Source organism: Hibiscus syriacus, unplaced genomic scaffold (assembly GCF_006381635.1).
Source record: "Hibiscus syriacus cultivar Baekdansim isolate YM2019G1 unplaced genomic scaffold, ASM638163v2 tig00110357_pilon, whole genome shotgun sequence".
Lineage (NCBI taxonomy): Eukaryota > Viridiplantae > Streptophyta > Magnoliopsida > Malvales > Malvaceae > Hibiscus > Hibiscus syriacus.
The window spans coordinates 57,703-79,553 of NW_024062701.1; the positions used below are offsets into that span (position 1 = coordinate 57,703).

A 21,851-nucleotide genomic window follows, 5' to 3' on the forward strand; every position below is an offset into this window, starting at 1 on the left:
AATACATAAAATTTTCTATGGCTTTATATTGTGTTCAGCATAAAATTAATATCATGTTAAATTAGGACATAATAATAAAGAGTTCTAAGTTGGCATTAAAAGTTTAAATTTGATTTGAACAATGAAACTTATTCTATCTATTTAATTTTAATATCTATCAACTTATACTTAATCATATAGTATTAGAAAATAGAGTTTAAATTAATATAAATATGTACTAACTTAAATCTAAAGTAATCTAAATTCGAAATAATCAAACATAGAGCCTTAATTTAACCCCCACTTTATTACACTATTTTAAGGGTAAACTACACAGTTAATATTCTAACTATCACTTTTATTTCGTGTTGGTCATTTAACTATTTTTTTAAAAGTAAAATTAACGTTATTTTTTGATTTCATTTTTGTCACCCATAGTTAAAAGGTTAACATAATTATTGATGTTATATTTTTTTATTTTTTCAATGATGATATGATAGTATCTTATGGTGACATGTAAACATCACCATTAAATTTTTAACAGCCAGTAACCAAAATGAAATCAAAATTAAATGTTAGATATAATTTAAAAATAATAATTGAGTGACCAAACAAAATAAAAATAATAATTAAAATATTAAACGTGTAGTTTACCCTTGGTTTTATATTTGCATACATTAGCACCATAATTGTAGATGTTCATTAAGATATATATTTTATAATAATTTTGATTATAACTGAAAAAGCTATATTATAACGATTTTTAATTTAATATGCTACGTGTTCAATTTAGAAAATTATATAATCAATAGTAATTTCAATTACAATAAAAATATTTTTAATAATAATTTTTAAGTCACAATCTGAAAAATTACAATTTACTTTTTTTTTATAAAGAATACAACATTTTTCTGTTTTAGTATAAGATGTTGTCTTATACAATTTAAAAAGTTACGGTATTAATAAATATTTTTTAATTACAATCGATTTCTTTTATTTTCAAATTTATATTAACATATATTTTAGATTTTTTTATTTAATGCTCTACCCAACTACATTTTCTTTTATCGGATTACTACATCATTCTGATGTGTTGCAATTAGATCTAAGCAGACTCAATATAATTAAATTAATTTAATCTATTTTTTTATAAATAAAATAAAATTCGTTTAATATAAGTTCGAAATTGATTCTAAACCAAAATATTTTATTATAAAATAATCAAATAAAATTATTAAATTTTATAATAAACCAAAAGCTTAATTATAAAATAATTGTTCAAATTATATCGTTTTTCTTAAACAGGTTTTCGATTTTTTTTTAATTATCTAGGTGTCTAATGCTACAAATGTTATCATTTTAGGTGATCATGACGTAACAACCGTTAAAAAATTCTGTTAAGTGATATGTGTCACGCTTTGATAATTTAAAAAATAATAAATATTTTTATTTTAAAAAATAAAATATCTATAAATTTGTTGAGTTAATCGAATGACGAAATTGACCAAGAGGGGGGTGAATTGGCAATAAAAATTTTGTGGAAGCTTTTGCAGAAAATTGAAAGTAATTGCACAGCGATTTACAGTGGTTCGACTTTCTCAAACAAAGTCTACGTCCACTACCTTAGCTATCCACACTAAGGATTTTCCAACAAATTCACTAATTTGTTCTTTCTTTTGAGGCCAAAGAGATAACCTTGCAATTCCCTCAAGAGTATACCCCAACTCTTGAGAACACTCTTTTCTCAAAGAGAAGATTACAAATTTGCAAACTTACAAGAAAACCTCACAAGGTAAGATGTTTGCACAATTCTAGAACAAAGAAAAGAACACTCAAAGATGAATACAATTGAGCACAAAAAGTGTTCTTGAAAACAAAATGAATATTGAATGAAAATGGGCTTTGAAATGCTCAAACTTGAGGTTTGATGCTTTCTCTTTGATTCTCTCTTGATTCTAGTTGCTTGATATTTCTTGTTGTTGATCAATGGCTTCTAAGCTTGCTTAAATACACCTTGGATCACTTCTGAACGTTGGGGATAATTAGAGAAGATATTATAGCCGTTTTAGTGTGAAAACATTTAATAAAACAGCTTGGAGCGTGGGGGGAATCGGTTCCCTCTCATAGGGAATCGGTTCCCTAAGTGTAAAATTCAAATATTTCGACCGTTGAACAGGGGGGAATCGGTACCCCCTAGGGGGGAATCGGTTCCCTCCGAGCATTCTGGAAATCTCGGAGCCAAACCATTCAGGGGGGAATCGGTTCCTCCTAAGGGGGGGAATCGGTTCCCTCTGAGCAATCTGGAATTTTTGGCTTTGAATTGGTTCGAAATACTTTGTAAAATTATTTTGAAATTGTTTTATGATTAAAACTTAATTTTACACTTAAGTAAGGATCAAAAATGATTTTTGAAATATTTGGAGTAATGTTTTGATATTCGAATAGTTATATCGAATATACTTAGAAAATCATTTGGAAAATCTTAAAATCCATTTAACTTAATTTGTTATATCGAAATATTAAAATGTTTCAACAATCTCCCCCTTTTTGATATAACAAAACATTTTAGTAATTTTAAGATTTTTTGAAATAAAGTTTTGAAATTACTACCCCTTACTTTAACACTACTTCAATTTATTATGTAAAACATTTACTACTTATTCTTCTTATTCTTCTCCCCCTTTTTGTTAAATCAAAAAGACATTGTAAAACAAGGTTTTGAAAATCATTTAGCCAATTGATTTATTAATTATAAGCTTAAGCTGCTAAGATCACAATCAAAAGAGAGGTTAGCCATTAGTTTCATAAATCAATATTCATAAATAATGTGATATGGCAAAATTGGTCATATTGCTAATGATAATGTAAATGATGCAAAAATGAATAAAACACACCAAACATAAAAGTTCACACCATTCATAAATCCAAAATCCAACAATCCACAAAATCAAACAATTCAAAATGTTGAAATAATATTCATTTTGTTCAAAGTTTTAAAGATAAACATAAAATTAAGCATCCGGATCGGTAGGAGGAAAACAGGCTCGCATAGCGGCCATCGTGTGTGAGTTCATTGATACGAGCGTTGGTTGATTCATTGTTTGCACGCATCTCCCGAAGAATCTCTAATTGTTGAGCTCCCATTGTGGATAAATGAGACTCTATAGAGGAAAAGCGCGAGTCCATGGTAGCGTATCGGAAATCGAATGTCTCCATAAAGGATTGAAAATATGGAGGCATTTGATGCGTTTGTTGTGCTTGCTCCTCGGGCTGCTCTTCGGGTTGTCAGGTTCTTCTCAGCTTCATCAATATCCCTCATTAATTGTTCAAACTCGGGATCTTCGTCAGCCTCGAGTGGAGCTTGTGAAGAACTAGCTCCCGGAGTAGAAGAACGAACCCATTCACCGGTTTCTTTGTCCTTTACCCATCCCGCTCTCGTTAAGGAAGAAGATTTATTTGTTTCTTAAGAGGAAAAACGGCATCTAGACGACTCTAAGCCCAGCTTTGGAAAACAGATTACTCAAAAAGCAACCGTAAACTAGAGATGAACAGTGTTTCTTGTTAGGAACAAGATTTACGGTTTCAACATTTCAGCAAAAATAATCTGAGGTAGGTTAATTTTAATACGGTTTTCGAAACAATGTAACCACCAAAGATCCAAAGCTCTAAGAGTAGAATAACGACCTCCGGATGGTCGAAACCACCAAGAAATCATTAGATGAAGAAAACGCTCATGTAGGTCTAAGACACTCGCACTATCTCTTCTTTTATAACGAGAACCTAAAATTTGTTTTTCATTCGAGATACCATCATTATCTAATCCAAATGTATTGGCTATATATGCCGGGTCAATATATAAGAATTGTCTTAGAAGGTAGGAACGAATTCCTATGGTTTCGGTTTCAGCTTGGTTTTTAACACATACGGCATTAGAGTAGAATATACGAACAAGTTGATGGTAAACGATGGGTTCAAGATCAAATAGTTTATCAAATTTCCATTCTTGTAAAATGGGAAGATATTTAAAATCGATAGCTAACATAGCTTGACGAGAAGGAATACGTTCTTCCCGGATTTTGTAAGAATCGAAATATTGATAATACCAAAATCGGTGATTTCTAGATCCAGGATGATTAAAACACGAATTTTGAATAGTCAAGTTAGGATCAGTGGGATTGGGATTAGAAATTGGAATAGAAGGAGGATTTGGAGGTGGATTTGGTTGACGACTAGAACGACTAGATGAAGACCTAGGACGTTTAGGATTTGACATGGTGAAGGAAATCGGAATAGATAGAATAACCTGCAATTTTAAAACAAATGTATGCAACTCAATTAATCCCAAAACTCAATTGAGTCCTCAATATTTCAAGGTTCTCTAAATCAATCCTAATGGGCAAAGTTTTTGAGAAACTTTGAAAAATATGGTTTTGAGAAACATATATGTATAGTTTTCATAATAACAACATAATTTAATCAAAACACAATAATTTGAAAAATAACATTTTTTTTATTTCAAAAATTAAAAAATTTGAAAAAATCTTGTGTTTTTTGATGAAATTAGTTGTAACATCTAGTTTCTAATCACTAAATAATCAATGCCCGATCACTATTTCAACCTAGAACTAATTAAAACTAATCCTATGTTAAAAAATAATGAAATAAAGAGTTTAGAAAAATTACCTTGAAAGATGAAGATTGAGGGGATTTAGATGTTGTTTGCACGACTTTAATGATTTCAACAGGTTTAGAAGATGATATATGAAGTAAATTCCGATTAATATCGTCGATTTGAGACAAAAATGGAGATTTGAGGGTGTAGGAGGTGAAAAACGGCGGAAGAGAGAAGAAAATGAGGGCTTGGGATTTTGGGGGTGTTCTGTCGATTTTAACAGAACCCCAGGGGGGTATCGATTCCCCTGTGGGGGGAATCGGTTCCCCTTCAAAGGGGGAATCGGTTCCCTCAGGGGGGGATCGATTCCCTCTGCACCAAAATGCTAAAATCCGATTTTTTTAAGCACAAAATGCTAAATTAAACTTTTCTAGTGGTATTGGCAACTCATATATCAAACATTAATTATGTTCAAATAATTAAATTAATCTTTAATTGATTTTTGAACATAAAATTAATTTTCATTAAGAATCACAAACTCCCCCTAACTAATAGCAAGAATGCAATCAAAATTATTATTATAAGCATTTTTCAAGATTTATTAAAAGTGCTAAAATTATTTTAAACACTAAGTGAAGATAGGTTGGTCAAATCTAATTCTCTCCTAAGTGTCCAAAATCTTTCCTTGTCTAAGGGTTTTGTAAAGATATCTGCTAATTGGTGCAAAGTATCAACAAATTCTAGAACTACATCTTCCTTAGTGACATGGTCTCTAATGAAATGATGTCTTATTTCAATGTGCTTAGTTCTAGAGTGTTGGATGGGATTTTTAGTGAGACAAATAGCACTAGTATTGTCACACTTGATAGGAATAGTACCTACTTCAATTCCATAATCAAAAAGTTGTTGTTTCATCCATAAAACTTGTGCACAACAACTACCAGCTGAAATGTATTCGACTTCAGTGGTAGATAATGCAACACAATTTTGTTTCTTTGAAAACCAAGAAATCAGCATATTTCCAAGGAATTGGCAAGTACCGGAGGTGCTTTTCCTATCTAATTTGCATCCTCCATAATCCGCATCAGAAAAAGCATGCAAGCTAAAGCTAGAGTCTCTAGGATACCAAAGTCCTAAACTAGGAGTGTCCTTAAGGTATCTAAGATTCTCTTAACAGCTAGTAAATGTGATTCCTTAGGACATGATTGAAATCTAGCACATAAGCAAACACTAAACATAATGTCCGGTCTACTTGCGTTAGATAAAGCAAAGAGCCAATCATTGACCTATATAATTTAACATCTACACATTTACCTCCTTCATCTAAGTCAAGCTTTGTTGAAGAGCTCATTGGAGTGTTATGAGGTTTCCCATTTTCCAGTCCAAACTTCTTGAGCATATCTTTGACGTACTTAGCTTGATTAATGAAGATGCCATCTTTTCTTTGCTTGATTTGGAGTCCCAAGAAAATGAGAGCTCCCCCATCATGCTCATCTCAAACTCACTTTGCATTAGCTTAGAAAATTCTTGACAAAGAACATCATTAGTAGAACCAAATATTATATCATCAACATAAATTTGAACTACAAATAAATCTTTACCTTTTCTCTTTAAAAACAATGTAGTGTCAACCTTTCCTTTTAAAAAACCTTTTTCAATTAAAAAATTTGACAATCTTTCATACCAAGCTCTAGGAGCTTGTTTTAAACCATAAAGAGCTTTTGTCAATTTTAAAACATGATCCGGAAAATTTGAATCTTCAAAACCTGGAGGTTGTTCCACGTACACTTCTTCTTTATAAAACCATTTAAAAATGCACTTTTAACATCCATTTGATATAATTTAATTCATTGAAACATGCAAATGCTAATAACATTCTAATTGCTTCCATCCTAGCTACGGGAGCGTATGTTTCATCATAGTCTATGCCTTCTTCTTGAGTATAGCCTTGAGCAACAAGTCTAGCCTTGTTCCTCACTATATACCACTTTCATCAAGTTTATTTCTAAAAACCCATCTAGTACCTACAATAGATTTATTACTAGGCCTTTCAACTAATGTCCATACTTTACTTCTCTCAAATTGATTTAATTCTTCTTGCATAGCCATAATCCAATGTTCATCTTTTAATGCTTCTTTGATGTTCTTAGGCTCTATGCATGAAATAAATGCAACATAATTACATATATTTTTAGAGAAGATCGAGTAGTTACTCCTTTTGATGGATCACCTATAATTTCACCATCCTTGACATAGTTGTACTCTCTGGAAAAGATACTTCCCTTTCTTCAATGGTTGGATTCTCGAGGGGATCATGAGTTTCCTCATCTTTTGTTTCTTCCTTTGATGATGATTCTCCAACGTCATGTCTAACGTCATTTGCTTGTAAAATACCTACATCATCATTAACAGAAGAATCCTTCCTCGAAAGGGGATTATCATCGAAAACAACATGTATAGACTCTTCTACAACTAAAGTTCTTTTATTAAATACACGATAAGCTTTAGAATTCAAGGAATACCCAGAAAAATTCCTTCATCACTTTTAGCATCAAATTTACCAAGATTTTCTTTACCGTTGTTTAAAACAAAACATTTACATCCAAAAGGATGAAAATAGCTAATGTAGGCTTTTATTTTTGAGAATTTCATATGGAGTTTTCTTTAAAATTGGCCTAATCATTACTCGATTTACAACATAACAAGCGGTATTTGTGGCTTCCGCCCAAAAATATTTTGGCAAATTATTTCACAAAGCATGGTTCTAGCCATTTCTTCTAAAGTTCGATTTTTCCTCTCAACAACTCCATTTTGTTGAGGGGTTCTAGGTGCTGAAAATTGTGGCTAATACCATTAGAATTACAAAACTCAATAAATCCAAGATTTTCAAATTCAGTTCCATGATCACTTCTAACACTAGTGATAGAGTAACCTTTTTCATTTGGATTATTTTGAAAATGTGATGAAATTTTCTAATGCTTCATCTTTAGTACTTAAGAATAGAACCCAAGTGTATCTAGAATAGTCATCTACCAAGACAAATGCATATTGTTTTCCTCCCAAGCTAGTAGTTCTAGTTGGCCCAAAAAGATCTAATGGATCAATTGTAATACTCTACTAGTTGATACATCATTAATAGATTTAAAAGAAACTCGTTTTTGTTTTCCTTTAGCACAAGCATCACAGATTTTATCATTATCAAATTTAAGCTTAGGCAACTCTCGAACTAAATCACCTTGAATTAGCCGTTGCAAAACACTCATACTAGCATGACCTAGTCTCCTATGCCATAACCAACTATCATGCTCATCCTTAGCAACTAGGCATAAATTAGTCATATCAATAGAATCTAAATGCACCATGTAAATGTTTCCTATTCTATGACCAACAAGCATAATCCGATTAGATGCAATGTCAATGACTTTACAACCATTAATTTCAAATAAGACATTGAATCCTTTATCGCATAATTGACTAATACTCAATAGATTATGCTTTAATCCATTCACATATAAACATTCTTAATTTGTATGGAAGAGGTATTACCTATTGTACCAATACCTTCAATGTGACCTTTTGAATTGTCTCCAAAAGTCAATTCTCCTCCATTTTTGGCGTTAAGCTCAATGAACCGGCTTTTGTCTCCGGTCATATGTCTTGAGCATCCACTATCAAGGTACCATGAGTTTGAATTTGTTTCCCGTGCCTTGTAGCAATGCTCCTTTCCCTACAAACATAGATTAATTTTTGATTTTTGGTACCCAAATTCTTTTGGGTCCATATTCATTAGTTTCCAAAATCCTAGTCCCTTTAGGTATCCATTTGTGTAGGATATTTTTATCTTTAGTAGTAATGAGTTCTTTAGGAACCCACACACTTCTAATGATTTTCCATTAGAGGTTCTTTGGGGACCTCTATGATTGTAGTTTCTAAAACTTTTTCTAACAAAGTTGGATTTTGAATTTTCACCTTTTTCAAAATGTTTTGTTCCAACTTTATCAAAAGAAGTTTTAAGATCATTAATTTTCTTTTGATGATCATCATTGATCTTTGAAAGTAAATTTTGCAAATCTAAATTTTTCTTTTCAAACTCTTCTAGTTTGATTTGCAAATTTTTGATTTTACTTTCAAGATCGTTGTTGGTTTTGGATATGAGTTTGTTTTCATTTTTCAATTTTGAAACATCATTTTTATATTTTAAAAACATTTCTCATAATCCGAAGCCAACCCATTGTACTCCTCAAATAACTCATCATAAGATAAATCATCAAAATCGGATGAGTTAGAGGTTACCTTAGAATCTTCCCCGAATGCCATCAAGCACAAGTTTGCTACTTCTTGTTCCTCTTCATCGGAACCTTCTTCATCGCTCCATGTAGCCACATGAGCCTTGTGCTTATTCTTTGATTGACCCTTTTTCTTCAATTGTGGGCAATCATATTTGACATGCCCGTCTTTTTGCATTCATAGCAAATGATTGGGTCCTTCTCTTTTGGTTCATTTTTGAGGCCTTCGTTTCGTTTGAATTTTCTTCCTTGGTAAGGTCTCATCATTTTTCTGAACCGTTTGGCAAACAATGCCATTTCCTCGTCATCATCATCATTAGAATCACTCTCATCTTTTGTGGATTTGAGAGCAACTCCAATGTTTTTCTTCTTCTCCTTCTCCTTTGGTGTCTCTTCAACTTTATCAAGGTCCACCTCATCTTCAAGCATCATCTCATGAGTGAGGAGTGAACCGATAAGTTCTTCAAGAGTTAAGGACGATAGGTCCTTAGACTCGATGATTGCCGTCTTCTTGATTGCCATGATTTTGGGAGGGAGTAGACTAACTTCCTCACAAGCTTTTCATTTGAGATGATCTCTCCATATGATTTGAGACCATTGACAATCGTTGAAAATCTATCCGTCATAGCTTTGATGTCTTCATTTGGTTTCATCCTGAAATTTTCATAGTTATGCGTTAGAATACTAATTTTTGATTTCTTTACCTCATCGGTACCTTCATGTGTGACTTGAAGCTTGTCCCATATTTCTTTGGCGGTTGTACAAGATGAAACTCTTCCGTATTCATCTGGTCCAAGAGCACAAAAGATAATATGGATGGCTTTGGAGTTGAGCTGGAACATTTTAGTATCTCCTTCACTCCACAACCTTGGATGAGTGATAGGCTTAATGTATCCTTCTTCTACGGCATTCCATGCTCCCATGTCACTTGCTTGAATGAAGTACATCATTCTATTCTTCCAATAGGCGTAGTTAGCTCCATTGAAGAAAGGAGGCTTGTTGACGGGCATCGAATCGAGACCGAAGTCGAAGTTTGAAGTAGAGGCCATTGATGACTTTGTAATCGATGTAACTCTTCCCGGATCGACTCAAGAGGCGATTAAACCTTCAAATGAGTTAGGCTCTGATGCTAATTGTTGAGTTAATCGAATGACGAAATTGACCAAGAGGGGGGTGAATTGGCAATAAAATTTTTGTAGAAGCTTTTGCAGAAAATTGAAAGTAATTGCACAGCGATTTACAGTGGTTTGACTTTCTCAAACAAAGTCTACGTCCACTACCTTAGCTATCCACACTAAGGATTTTCCAACAAATTCACTAATTTGTTCTTTCTTTTGAGGCCAAAGAGATAACCTTACAATTCCCTCAAGAGTATACCCCAACTCTTAAGAACACTCTTTTCTCAAAGAGAAGATTACAAATTTGCAAACTTACAAGAAAACCTCACAAGGTAAGATGTTTGCACAATTCTAGAACAAAGAAAAGAACACTCAAAGATGAATACAATTGAGCACAAAAAAGTGTTCTTGAAAGCAAAATGAATATTGAATGAAAATGGACTTTGAAATGCTCAAACTTGAGGTTTGATGCTTTCTCTTTGATTCTCTCTTGATTCTAGTTGCTTGATATTTCTTGTTGTTGATCAATGGCTTCTAAGCTTGCTTAAATACACCTTGGATCACTTCTGAACGTTGGGGATAATTAGAGAAGATATTATAGCCGTTTTAGTGTGAAAACATTTAATAAAACAGCTTGGAGCGTGGGGGGAATCGGTTCCCTCTCATAGGGAATCGGTTCCCTAAGTGTAAAATTCAAATATTTCGACCGTTGAACAGGGGGGAATCGGTACCCCCTAGGGGGGAATCGGTTCCCTCCGAGCATTCTGGAAATCTCGGAGCCAAACCATTCAGGGGGGAATCGGTTCCTCCTATGGGGGGGAATCGGTTCCCTCTGAGCAATCTGGAATTTTTGGCTTTGAATTGGTTCGAAATACTTTGTAAAATTATTTTGAAATTGTTTTATGATTAAAACTTAATTTTACACTTAAGTAAGGATCAAAAATGATTTTTGAAATATTTGGAGTAATGTTTTGATATTCGAATAGTTATATCGAATATACTTAGAAAATCATTTGGAAAATCTTAAAATCCATTTAACTTAATTTGTTATATCGAAATATTAAAAATGTTTCAACAAAATTCATTTTTTAAATAATTTCTCTAGGTCCCACATTTTCCCCACCTGTGCGTCCCCTTCTCTCCCCGAAAAGTTCTACAGTGCGGCATCCTTCTCCTCGCATGACTACATTGAAGCAGTCGAAGAAAATCGAACGATACCAATTGAATAAGACCAAACGACCGACCGACTGCCACTACCTAAACGGTTGGCTCGACTTCCACTGCCCAAATCGTCGGTCAAAGTTATTTGAGAACTTTTTTGAGATTTGAATTTTTGATATTTTAGGGATTTAAATTTAGAAATTTAGGAGATTGCTCGGTCGATCACTGATGGGTTCGTCGGTGGTTTTTCATCAAGTGGAAGCGTGGTTGGGATAGGTCCATTCGACGACAACAATGATGAAAAAAATCGGCTACCATTGTGAGTATAGAGATCAAAAATAGAGTTTTCAAAGTTTTAGATTTTTTTTAATTTGAGAAAATTTAGTGTTTTTTAATATATATTTTTATTTTAAATTTGAGGAACGTTGTTTTCTCTTAAGGTTTTAGATTCAAATAGTTAGGTAACGTGGACAATAGAGATAAATGCATGACTTTATGTTAGAGGACTCAACTTGAACTTATAAAATTTTGATAAACTTAAAATTATTATATTTTAGGAAACAAAAGTAGTATTTAGTTTACAAAAATGGTAAACACTGTATTTAGTCATCCAACTATTATTTTTATTCTGTTTTACTCACTAAACTATTCTTTTAAAATCATCACTAATATTGCGTTTTAGTTTCATTTTATTAACCAATCATTAAAAAATTAATAGTGATGTTGACATGTTATCGTCATAAGATAATGTCATGTCATCACTAAAAAAATAAAAAAAATATCACATCAATAATTATGTTAATTTTTTAACGTAAAGTATCAAATTAACCAAAACGTAACGTTACTTGATATTAAAAAAAATAGTTGGGTGACCAAAGTGGAACAAGTGATAACTGAGTGACTAAATAAGTAGCTTACCCACAAAAAATGTCCTAACCATTTCGTTTCTTTGGCATATCATCGTATCATTGCAATTCTAGAAACAATTGTTCATCCTAAAAAACAGTTGATGTAGAATCAATTAAACTATTGTTGGGCTTTTCTAGTCTTGCTTCTGGTAATCTTGCCTTGAATGGATTCTTTAGGCGATTTCTGAGAATAATTAGAAGTTTCGAAATCTGCAGATGTCAAATTCGATAACCATCGTTGAACCGAACTACCACGACCTTGATATACAGATGGAATCAGTTTACTTCCCTTGCCGGCACCCTCAAGCCTCACCTTTGCAATTTTGTTAACTTCATCGATCCGATTGGAATCTTCTTCACATTTCCTTGATCCGATTTCGCGTTTTGCTTCGAGAAAAGTTTGTATATTATCGAGGCTTAACCTGTCGACAATCGTATTCATTCCTGCAGGCTTCATTTGCATACGCTCATGGAGCCATGCCTCTGAAATATGGAGGTTAGCCGCTCAGGGTCATCCCCATGATCAACCGCATGATTGTGCTTTAGGCATTGAACTCCTCTAGCGAATTCATCACACAGATTCTCAAGTAGAATCCGTGCTTTTCTTTCTCTCTCGACTTCTTTCAATGCGTCGGCGAAACATGATTTCGCCTCGGAGAGTTGTCGACTAGCTTTCGACGCCATCTTTCGGAGTTGTTCCGTAACTTCTCCTCTCTTGTAGCTTGTCTCTCAGTGAACGAATGAAAAGTTTGAACCTACCTTGCTCCTTGTGCCTCGTGAACTGCAACTCTTGGATCCGAGCCAGAGAGAAGTCGAGTTCCGTTTTCAGAGCCTTTACCGACGATACGTGCTGATCTTCGAGAGCCCAGATTCGTTTGAGCACCTTGAGCAACTCCATTGATGTCTTAACCTTATAACCAGAAGATCCCTCGATCGTTTCTTTAAACCCCAAAGAACCAGATGGTGTGCTTGCAGAGTTATAAGGTGCCACCTGCAAAGAAGGCAAAATATATGCATATGTATAAACAAAAAGCTTGAAACTTTTAAACAACAAGCACCGTGTTATGAGTCCCAACCTGATGAAGGCGATGATCAACATCAGCCTCGAAACCCTTATCTTTAAAACGTTGAAGATTAAGTTTGGGATGCATAGTGGAAACTGAGTAACGAGGAGGTTGAAGTTGCCAAAAATGGGCACCGAGTTTTCTGGCAGAAAGCAAAGGAGTGGGATTTTGAGAAGATGAGTGCAAATGTGGCCAAGCAGTTGATTGAGTAGAGGCCCCTGCTCTTTTCCCCTTTCCCCCAATCGATTCTCCCATTTCTGCAAAAACTGTTTATGGTTCTTTACTCATCGGACGAAGAAAGAGATGCCGGTGCCTATTTGTTGTGGTGACTCTATCAGTTCAATAGCCAAATGCGGTGATCTTTCTCTCTTCTCTGTTCATTTTCCAACTATTTATGGACTTTGGATTCCCTTATTTATTGGGCACCCGAGGTCTAGGTTCAAAGCTACCATTATATTTTTAAAATTAAGTTTATAGGTTTAATTCAACCACAATATCTCTATCTATACTCTATAGTTTACATTTACATAAATATGTTTGAATTTTTTTAACTAGAATAGTATCATGAATTTATTGATCGATTTCAATGACAAAAGGGTGTGTGTACGTTCATCGTCAATTAATTAAAAGAATTCTGAACAAATACTATCTTATAATCATTACAATACAACAAAAAAATAATTAATTCAAATATTTTATTTAATACAAAAGATAAAGTCATGGCTATGTAAATATAGTGCTAATACTAATAACCAAATCTACAAAGTATAGAGGATTAGATAAAATTATGGCAGGGTTAAATCTTTATTCATCACACAACATGCGGTCCAAACCCTATTATCTGATATAAAGCTTTGATAAAAAGAGTTTTGTTTTTCTGAGGTTCGATATTTAATTTTTATTAATTCAAAAACATTAATTATTCTTATTAAGTTTAACGAAATTCTCATATTCTAAAATTAAAAATTGTAGTCGAGTTAGATTAATTACTGTAATAGTGAGATTGAGTATTGTAAATGTGAAATTAAAATAATAACAATATATTATATCATTAATGACATTATGTTCAATTTTTTCCTGTAAATAAACAATTAAAAATTATATATATTTAATAAATGAATGATAAAAGTAATAATTAAGATGATAGATCATACGGACCACTTAAAAAGTAGTTCTGTCTTAACTTAATGTGGTCCAAAAAGATCATGTAAATTTGTTCTATAAATTCACCACATATTAATGTCCCCCTTCAATAAATGATGAAACATCCTCACTGTTCACCCAACTTTGTTGATGCCATTATTATTATTTTTCCTCATATTTACTCACATGAATGAATCAATGTTCATCTAAATTTGGTCGGTAGTGTTTTCATGGAATCGTCCAGAGAAAGATATACTAATATAAGGTTAAAAGCGACGTAATCAATAATTTAATTTTTTTAATAAGATTGGTTTAGTGCGACTCGAAATGTTAACTTATATGTAATCTATTGGGTTGTAACTATTTTAAAATAACTAAAATGGTGTAACCGATAAACTTGTCTTCCTGGTTAAAGCGGAACACAAAATGTTATAATATGAAATCAGAAAAAATGTCAATGTAGTAATATAACAGGTTGCGTCCAAGAATATTATGGTTCACTAAGAAATATGTTGTGATACAAGAATGCTAATATTTTTATAAATAGAATGAGTTGCGCCTTAGAATGTCACGATTCACTAAAAAAATATGTTGCAACATGAAATGTTAATATTTTTATTAATAAAATGGGTTACGACTAAAATGTTACTAAAATTTATGTTGATAGGGCCTTAGACATTCTGAAGACAATATTCCAGATCACAACCTACTTTCTTAGTGAACCATAACATTTTTGGACACAACCGGAATTTTTTTCATATATATTCATAACATTTTCAGGTTTTAACTTATTTTGTTATCGTGGGAATGTCCAATGTCCCATCAGCTTAAACTTTAGTAACATTTTAGGGGTAATCCATTTTATTAATAAAAAATATTAACATTCCAGATCGCAACCTATTTCTTAATGAATCATGATAATTTTAGGTATAACCCATTTTATTAATAAAAATATTAACATTCTAAGACGTAACTTATTTCTTAGTGAACTATGACATTTTTAACCTATTATGATATTACATTGCTTTTTCGGTTCCGCATTATAAAATTTTATATTACGCTTTTAACATGTTATATTTTTCACTTATCATACCGTTTATTAGTCCTATTTTAAGCGCTTCACAGCATAACTGTACGTGTTATCATTCAAACATTGATTTTCTTAGCACGTTCGTCTTTCTCGTTATATTATATGCCGGTTCTTGGGGTTTGCATGAAGCTCGAATCCATCCGTACGTTGTTCTTTGGGCAGGGGCGACAAGCGCTTGTGCTCATCCTGGCCAAGAGAGAGACACCACGAGCCATTTTCAAACCCAAGCCATCAAAAGTCAACAAGGGAATTTATGGGTACAAGCATTGCCATTATTGCATGGGGGCATGGATGGACGGGCTCTGAAAATCTTATATAATTTATATATTTTTTTATTAATAATTTTTTAGCATGAAATTTTATGTACGTTTTAATTATCCAAAAAAAAATTATGTGCGTTTTTGCATGGAGGACAAATGTATATGCCAAACTCAGCCCGAGACTTAATTTCATTACTTGATGCAGAGTAAATATAAAGTTCAAATCTCGACATTTACAACACCTTGCTATTTGCTTACTGAAAACTAATTTTATGCCAGAAATATTACAGGGATTTTAAGAATGGTATGCGTTGCACATGTAAAAGCTTCATTAATCATAAGAAACAAAATTCTAGGTTCTAATTTGGATTTTTCTTTCTCCCTTTCTATTTTCAAGTAATCAAGGGATTCTTACAGAAGATTCATGTACATTGTTACATCTTTCCATGATTTTGGAGTCCTTCACATGCCTAAAAACCCTACTCCCTTCATTGCATCTGCAGCATCTTTTCTCTGCATCCTGGAAAAACCCAAAAACTTGGATTCAGTTCGGTTTTGTACATATCAAGTACGGTTTAATTTACGCAGAGAAACATTGAAGTTTTAATAAGACTATGAACCACTAGAGGAGTCCTTCAAGCTTTCTTCTATGACGGTTTGGTCCGAAAGTCTCGTGATTTTGTCTCGCAGAAAACACATGTAGTTAGTATGTGATTAAATCTATATGTGAACATAGCAGATTCTCTAAGTCTCCCGTCTTGATCCTTGGTGTCTGGGTTATTAGTCTAAATCGTTGCTTGTAAACCCTATTCATTGAGGGAACTAAATCAAATTCGAGTAAACAATGTTCCCAACTTGTAGGAAGAATTTACCGTTAGTGAGATCGGCGGGAAGATTGAGCGATTCCTCCGCTTTGAATATGTCACCGATGAAATCCTGGACCCGAGAAGAATACGCTTTGTGGTTTACGGCTGTAATCATCCTTCGATCGAACTGCAACGACTTGTATGCATGCTCGAGTCGCTTGATCACGCTGTAGTTTTGGGGAAAAATCCACTATTCCAAAATACAGAAGTACATCATAGCACTCCCCAGACTTGAGATTTTCATGTGATGTTAGAGTTCCGATTCCATTCTTCGGTACGTGAAAACCACGAGCAGACAGTTCTTCACCGAACCTAGTAGTTTGACTGCGAGAAAGCCGATGCAAAACGATTGATTCTTCACTACACCATCTTCGAACCCCATATCAAACGAGACTTATTTTAGGCTAAAAATGCAAAAATTTACCTGTTACCTGGTAGCCACTGATCACCAAAACTCAAATCTGACTCGAAATTGATTGAAACTTTTTGTTTTTTATCATTGAATTCAATGGAATCTGCAAGGCAGGAAACCGGAATATGCATTATAAAGCTTATCGCTAACACCGTAGCAAGCTCCTCATTGCTAGAGTAACATGCCGGAAGGGTGATTGGCAAGAGAAATAGATTTTCCTAACATCTTTTAGTTCAATGGATATGACAGCATTAGAATTTAGAACAGTTAAGCTTCTTACAAAATTCTGAATTTTCAAGTTCTTGGTCTTTTACATTTTCCTTTTACTTTGCCGTTAAGCAACAGAGAATTATGATGAATGAGATGCATTTTCAATATATCACCTCGAATTGAAGCTGCGGAATACCTCTGCGAGGATAAATCACTATGATACAACGAGTCACGGGACACTCTCCTTCCATCGCTGGGACTAGTGTCAACAGAACCTGCAGAACGACAATAAAGTGAACATAAATTTCATCTAAGATATGCACTTTTCTGGAAGATTTAGTCATTTGGTATTTTCAAATAATGCAACATTGTTGTAGTTCCTGAACGCAATCTTTTTTATAAAAATGAAGATAAAAGAGACACAAAATTTACGTGGAAAACCCCTAAATAATATAGGGTAAAAACCACGGGCAACGGTAGAAGAATTTCATTATGAGAAAATAGGAATTACAACTTCTCTCGATCGACCAATGAGAAAACAATGATAATTCTCTCTGATAAAAAGAAGAAAACAACTCTCAATAAACTCTCTAAATTCTCTCTAGTATTGGAAGAAAGCTAGAATGCTTTGGGATGATTTTGAAGCTAAATGAGCTAGGGTATTTATAGTTGAAGCTTAAGGACTAATTTGTAAATATCCTAAATTACAATGACTAAATTATGATTTTACCATTGTCCAAAATTCAACAAAAACCCAATCTTTTTGACAAATTTTTTCGGTGGAATTTTTTATTAGCACCTTTCAGTGCTTGCCAAGACTTTTAAACACGGAGTCTGTAGAAAGTGAACGTCTAGCTTCCAAGAGATCTGTGAGAGACTAAAAGCTTATCAGAAGTCTTACTCTGCCTCTTATAACACGATAGATTTTCAGGCATCTTATAAAGATAGTTTTTTTTCACGAAAAGTGGGAATTTGGGAAACAAATTCACCTTTAAGTGAACCTTTTACATGGAAGCCAAGTAACATACTGTAATCCATGACACCCGCAGCCTCGAGAAAAGCACAATCATGCTTGAGTTGCCTATCAAATAAAAATACTATTGTTAATCAACCAAGGATTATGAATGTTTGGTGACACACTCGCTTGCATACACTGGATTAAGGGGCGGAGAAGGGGAAAAAAAGGGAGGGGTTACTGTTAGAATTGTATACAATAGGAAATAGGCAATTGCATAAAGATCACCTTACCATTATCAAAAAGAAAACCATGCTAAGAGAGAAGACATAGATTGATGGACTTACTTCAAAAGCCTATGTCGAACCGGTGGTTCAAGGCAAAAGTGAAAATCAAGATCCGATTCCTTATGAAGAACTTTCTCACGGAATCTCACTTTTTCGACTTTTCGACCTTGTAGGGAGCCTATAACACCGGTGCATAAACAAATCTGATTTGAACATGTTTGACACATCCAAAAGTAACCTGTTCCCCCAATTCCTAAAAATATCAGTGCAATAATATTATTAACGGCCAAAAGGAAGGGAAGCTCCAAGTTATGTTAATGCAAATTTATCCAAGACCCTTAATTTAGAATCCCTTCGTGGAGGGAGACATGCATCATGTACCTCCCGATAACCTGCATTTTTAATTTGCAGCCCTCGCAGTCATCAATATCTCTGTACTTTATTTACGTGACAAAGATCTTCGTTGGCCAGTTTAAAACTATGGATTCCATTGAAAGAAAAATGCCAGCATGAGAAATTTTACTATGACATAAAATAATGTCCCTTCTATCTTAGCACCGCCGTCCGGCTTCACGACATGAACTCCATAAACCTTGCTCAAGACCGTGCTGCAAAACCTTCTGATATGGTTACAATAGGCCGGGAGCATTTCTAGGAGGATCTACACCAAACGCATTAACCATATTCAGACATTCTTTTCTGATTAAGAAACTCAAAGATGTCAGGGCTTTATTAAACTCAATGATGACGAAGGCTGATTTCATTACACCGACTTCAGATTTGCGTAGTGTTTTTACTACAAACCGGTTGTCCGTGGACAAGATGAAGAAGTTGCCAGGTTTCAAACTTGAAGTGACATTCCTTAAAGTTTCGTCACTACAAATCGATATCATGTAACACTCATTGTTGACATTTTCGAGCTCTTGTAAAAGCCTGGCAGAGAAATTTCAACAAACAGTTTAGCGATAAAACACAACACATGATCCAACGATTAAAACATGATCAAAAATAAAAATGACAAAACCTGAAAGCTCTAGGACAATAATCTTTCCATTCAAAGGCAGTGATTGATCCTGGGGGGAGATTAAGACACTGCTGTCTGGAATAATGAACCCAATACCTTTGCTAATCTGTTAAATCCGAAGCTGAAATACCTGCATGCAGATGTCTGCTTCTTTAGGTAATAAAATCGAATTATCAAAAAAAAAAAATTACATAAATCCAATCGAATTCATTCAAAGTATAAATCTAGGTGATGAGAAAATATAATTTAAAGACTATTTGTGTACTTTCACTTTCTTATGTCTACAGACTATAAAAAATGTTTAATATCAAAATAAGTGTCTAAACCATAACGATTTTCACAAATAGGTGTCTAAAATATTTTTGACTCATCCCGATGCCTAACGTTACACGTGATACCACTTTAGGTGACGGCGTTACAAATCACAATTTGATAATTTTAAAAAATTTATTTAAAATTTTAAAAAAAATTATTTATATTTTAAAAAAATATAAAATTCTTTAAATAAACCCAAAACTTTAAAAATCTTCATTTCAACCTCTAAACTCACGCCGTCGTTACCCTTGCCATTGTTTATTTGAACTATATATTTAAATGATGTGTTATTATGTATACAAACTCTGAATTTAAGCATTTATATACATATAATGCATGTTTTTTTTGGATAATTAATTTTTATTATCCAAGGAAGAAAACTATTACAAAAATCTCCGATCACAAATCAAATGTACATCCTAATAACAAAAGAAGATCGGTTAGGCAATGTCCCAAGTGTTACAAAGGATAGTATTAATACTATCATACCTATTAATATTTTTCCCCCTCAATTTAATACCTGCGAAATCTTTGATACAAATGAAGAGTTCTTCGGGAGTTCTTGATCTTGCTTGAAAAATTCTTCGGTTTCGCTCTTCCCACAAAACATAGATTTTAGCAGTCCATGCAAGTTTAAGAATAGTTGTGCCCAGTCAATCATGTCATCCCAAGAAGTAAGATATTTCATGATTCCATTTTTGTATAAGATTTTCTCCCTTAAATGAGTGGCTATGGGACAATCAAAGAGAAGGTGGGAGTGTGATTCAAGTGCTGCACTACAGAGAACACAGGTTCCAGGAGTTGAAATTCCCATTTTTTGTAATCGGTCCCTAGTTGGGAGGCGGTCGAGTAATGCCATCCATGATATCATACTGAGTTTAGGGATATGAAGAGGGAACCAAATCAATGAATCGTCCTAATTTCCTGCCATATTTCTCTTATATTGATAGCCCTATTCGATATAGCAGGTAAAGCCTCAGCTCGTAGCTTGAGGAGTTTGATGAAACCCCAGCTGAAGATGGAGCGTTTTTCGATCTGCCAGAAATTATTTTCCTTTAGAACATATTTCTTGATCCATGCAACCCATAATGATCCTTCGCTTGCGAGGATATTCTTGATGAGCTTTATCATGCAAGCTTGATTCCATGATTTCAAATTCTTTATTCCCAGGCCTCCCTCCGATTTCAATGTGCAGATTTTTGCCCAGCTGATTCTCACTCCTTTAGCAGTTGAATCGGATCCTTTCCAGAAGAAACGGGAGCAAAGCTGCTCGATCTTATTGATAATAGCCTGGGGTAGGAGGAGATGTCTACACCAGTAGTTAGAAATGCTGAACATGACAGATTTTATGAGCTCTAATCTGCCAGCAAAACTCAATAATTTTCCAGACCACAGGTTAATCCTTGACTTAATGCTTTCTATAAGGCTTTCACAATCTTTCACTGTAAGCTTTCTTGTAATTAGAGGAATTCCGATGTATCTAATAGGCAAACATCCTAGATTTAAACCTGATAGGTGCTTGATAATCTCCACATTTTTGTTCGAAGCTCCAGCAGTGAAAAATACACATTTCGCAGCATTAAGATTCAAACCAGAAATTTCATAGAATTTGTCAAGGACTGAAATAACACCTGCAACTGACTCCACATTTCCTTTACAAAATATCAATAGATCATCGGCAAAGGATAAGTGAGTGAGCCCTATTTGCTTACATTTAGGGTGATAACTATAAAGTCCTTTAACAGCAGCCAAATTTAGCAATCGAGTCAAAACATTCATTGATAAAACAAATAGAATTGGTGAAAGGGGATCACCTTGCCTGATGCCTCGTGCTCCTTTGAAAAATCCAATCAGAGTCCCATTGAAGGAAATAGAGAATCTTGCCTCAGTGAAGCATGCTTCAATCCAGCCAATGAATAATTGAGGGAGGCCTAGTGATTTCAAGACATCAGAAATAAAGTTCCAATGAAGAGTGTCAAATGCCTTTTGAATGTCAATTTTCATAGTGCACCGTGGGGAAATGTTCTTTCTTCCGTAGCCTTTAACCACTTCCTGAGCTAGAAGTGTGTTATCAACGATGCTTCTTCCCTTGATAAATGTTGTTTGGTTGAGAGAAATCATTCCTGGGATGAGGCTATTCATTCTTTTGACTATAATCTTG

The 21,851-nt window shown here is 33.8% G+C and overlaps 1 protein-coding gene and 1 pseudogene across 1 annotated transcript; both read right to left on the reverse strand.

The window, feature by feature from the left end:
• Positions 1–16,083: 16,083 nt before the first annotated feature.
• LOC120121163 lies at positions 16,084–20,504 on the reverse strand (annotated as a pseudogene).
• An 89-nt stretch (positions 20,505–20,593) lies between these two features.
• LOC120121164 lies at positions 20,594–21,832 on the reverse strand. The gene has a single exon (XM_039140597.1). The coding sequence runs from the start codon at positions 21,830–21,832 to the stop codon at positions 20,594–20,596; it is 1,239 nt and encodes a 412-aa protein (XP_038996528.1).
• Positions 21,833–21,851: the final 19 nt, after the last annotated feature.

Bases quoted from the DNA above. Each gene is read 5' to 3' on its own strand.
- LOC120121164 (XM_039140597.1), bottom strand. From the start codon at position 21,832: ATGAATAGCCTCATCCCAGGAATGATTTCTCTCAACCAAACAACATTT.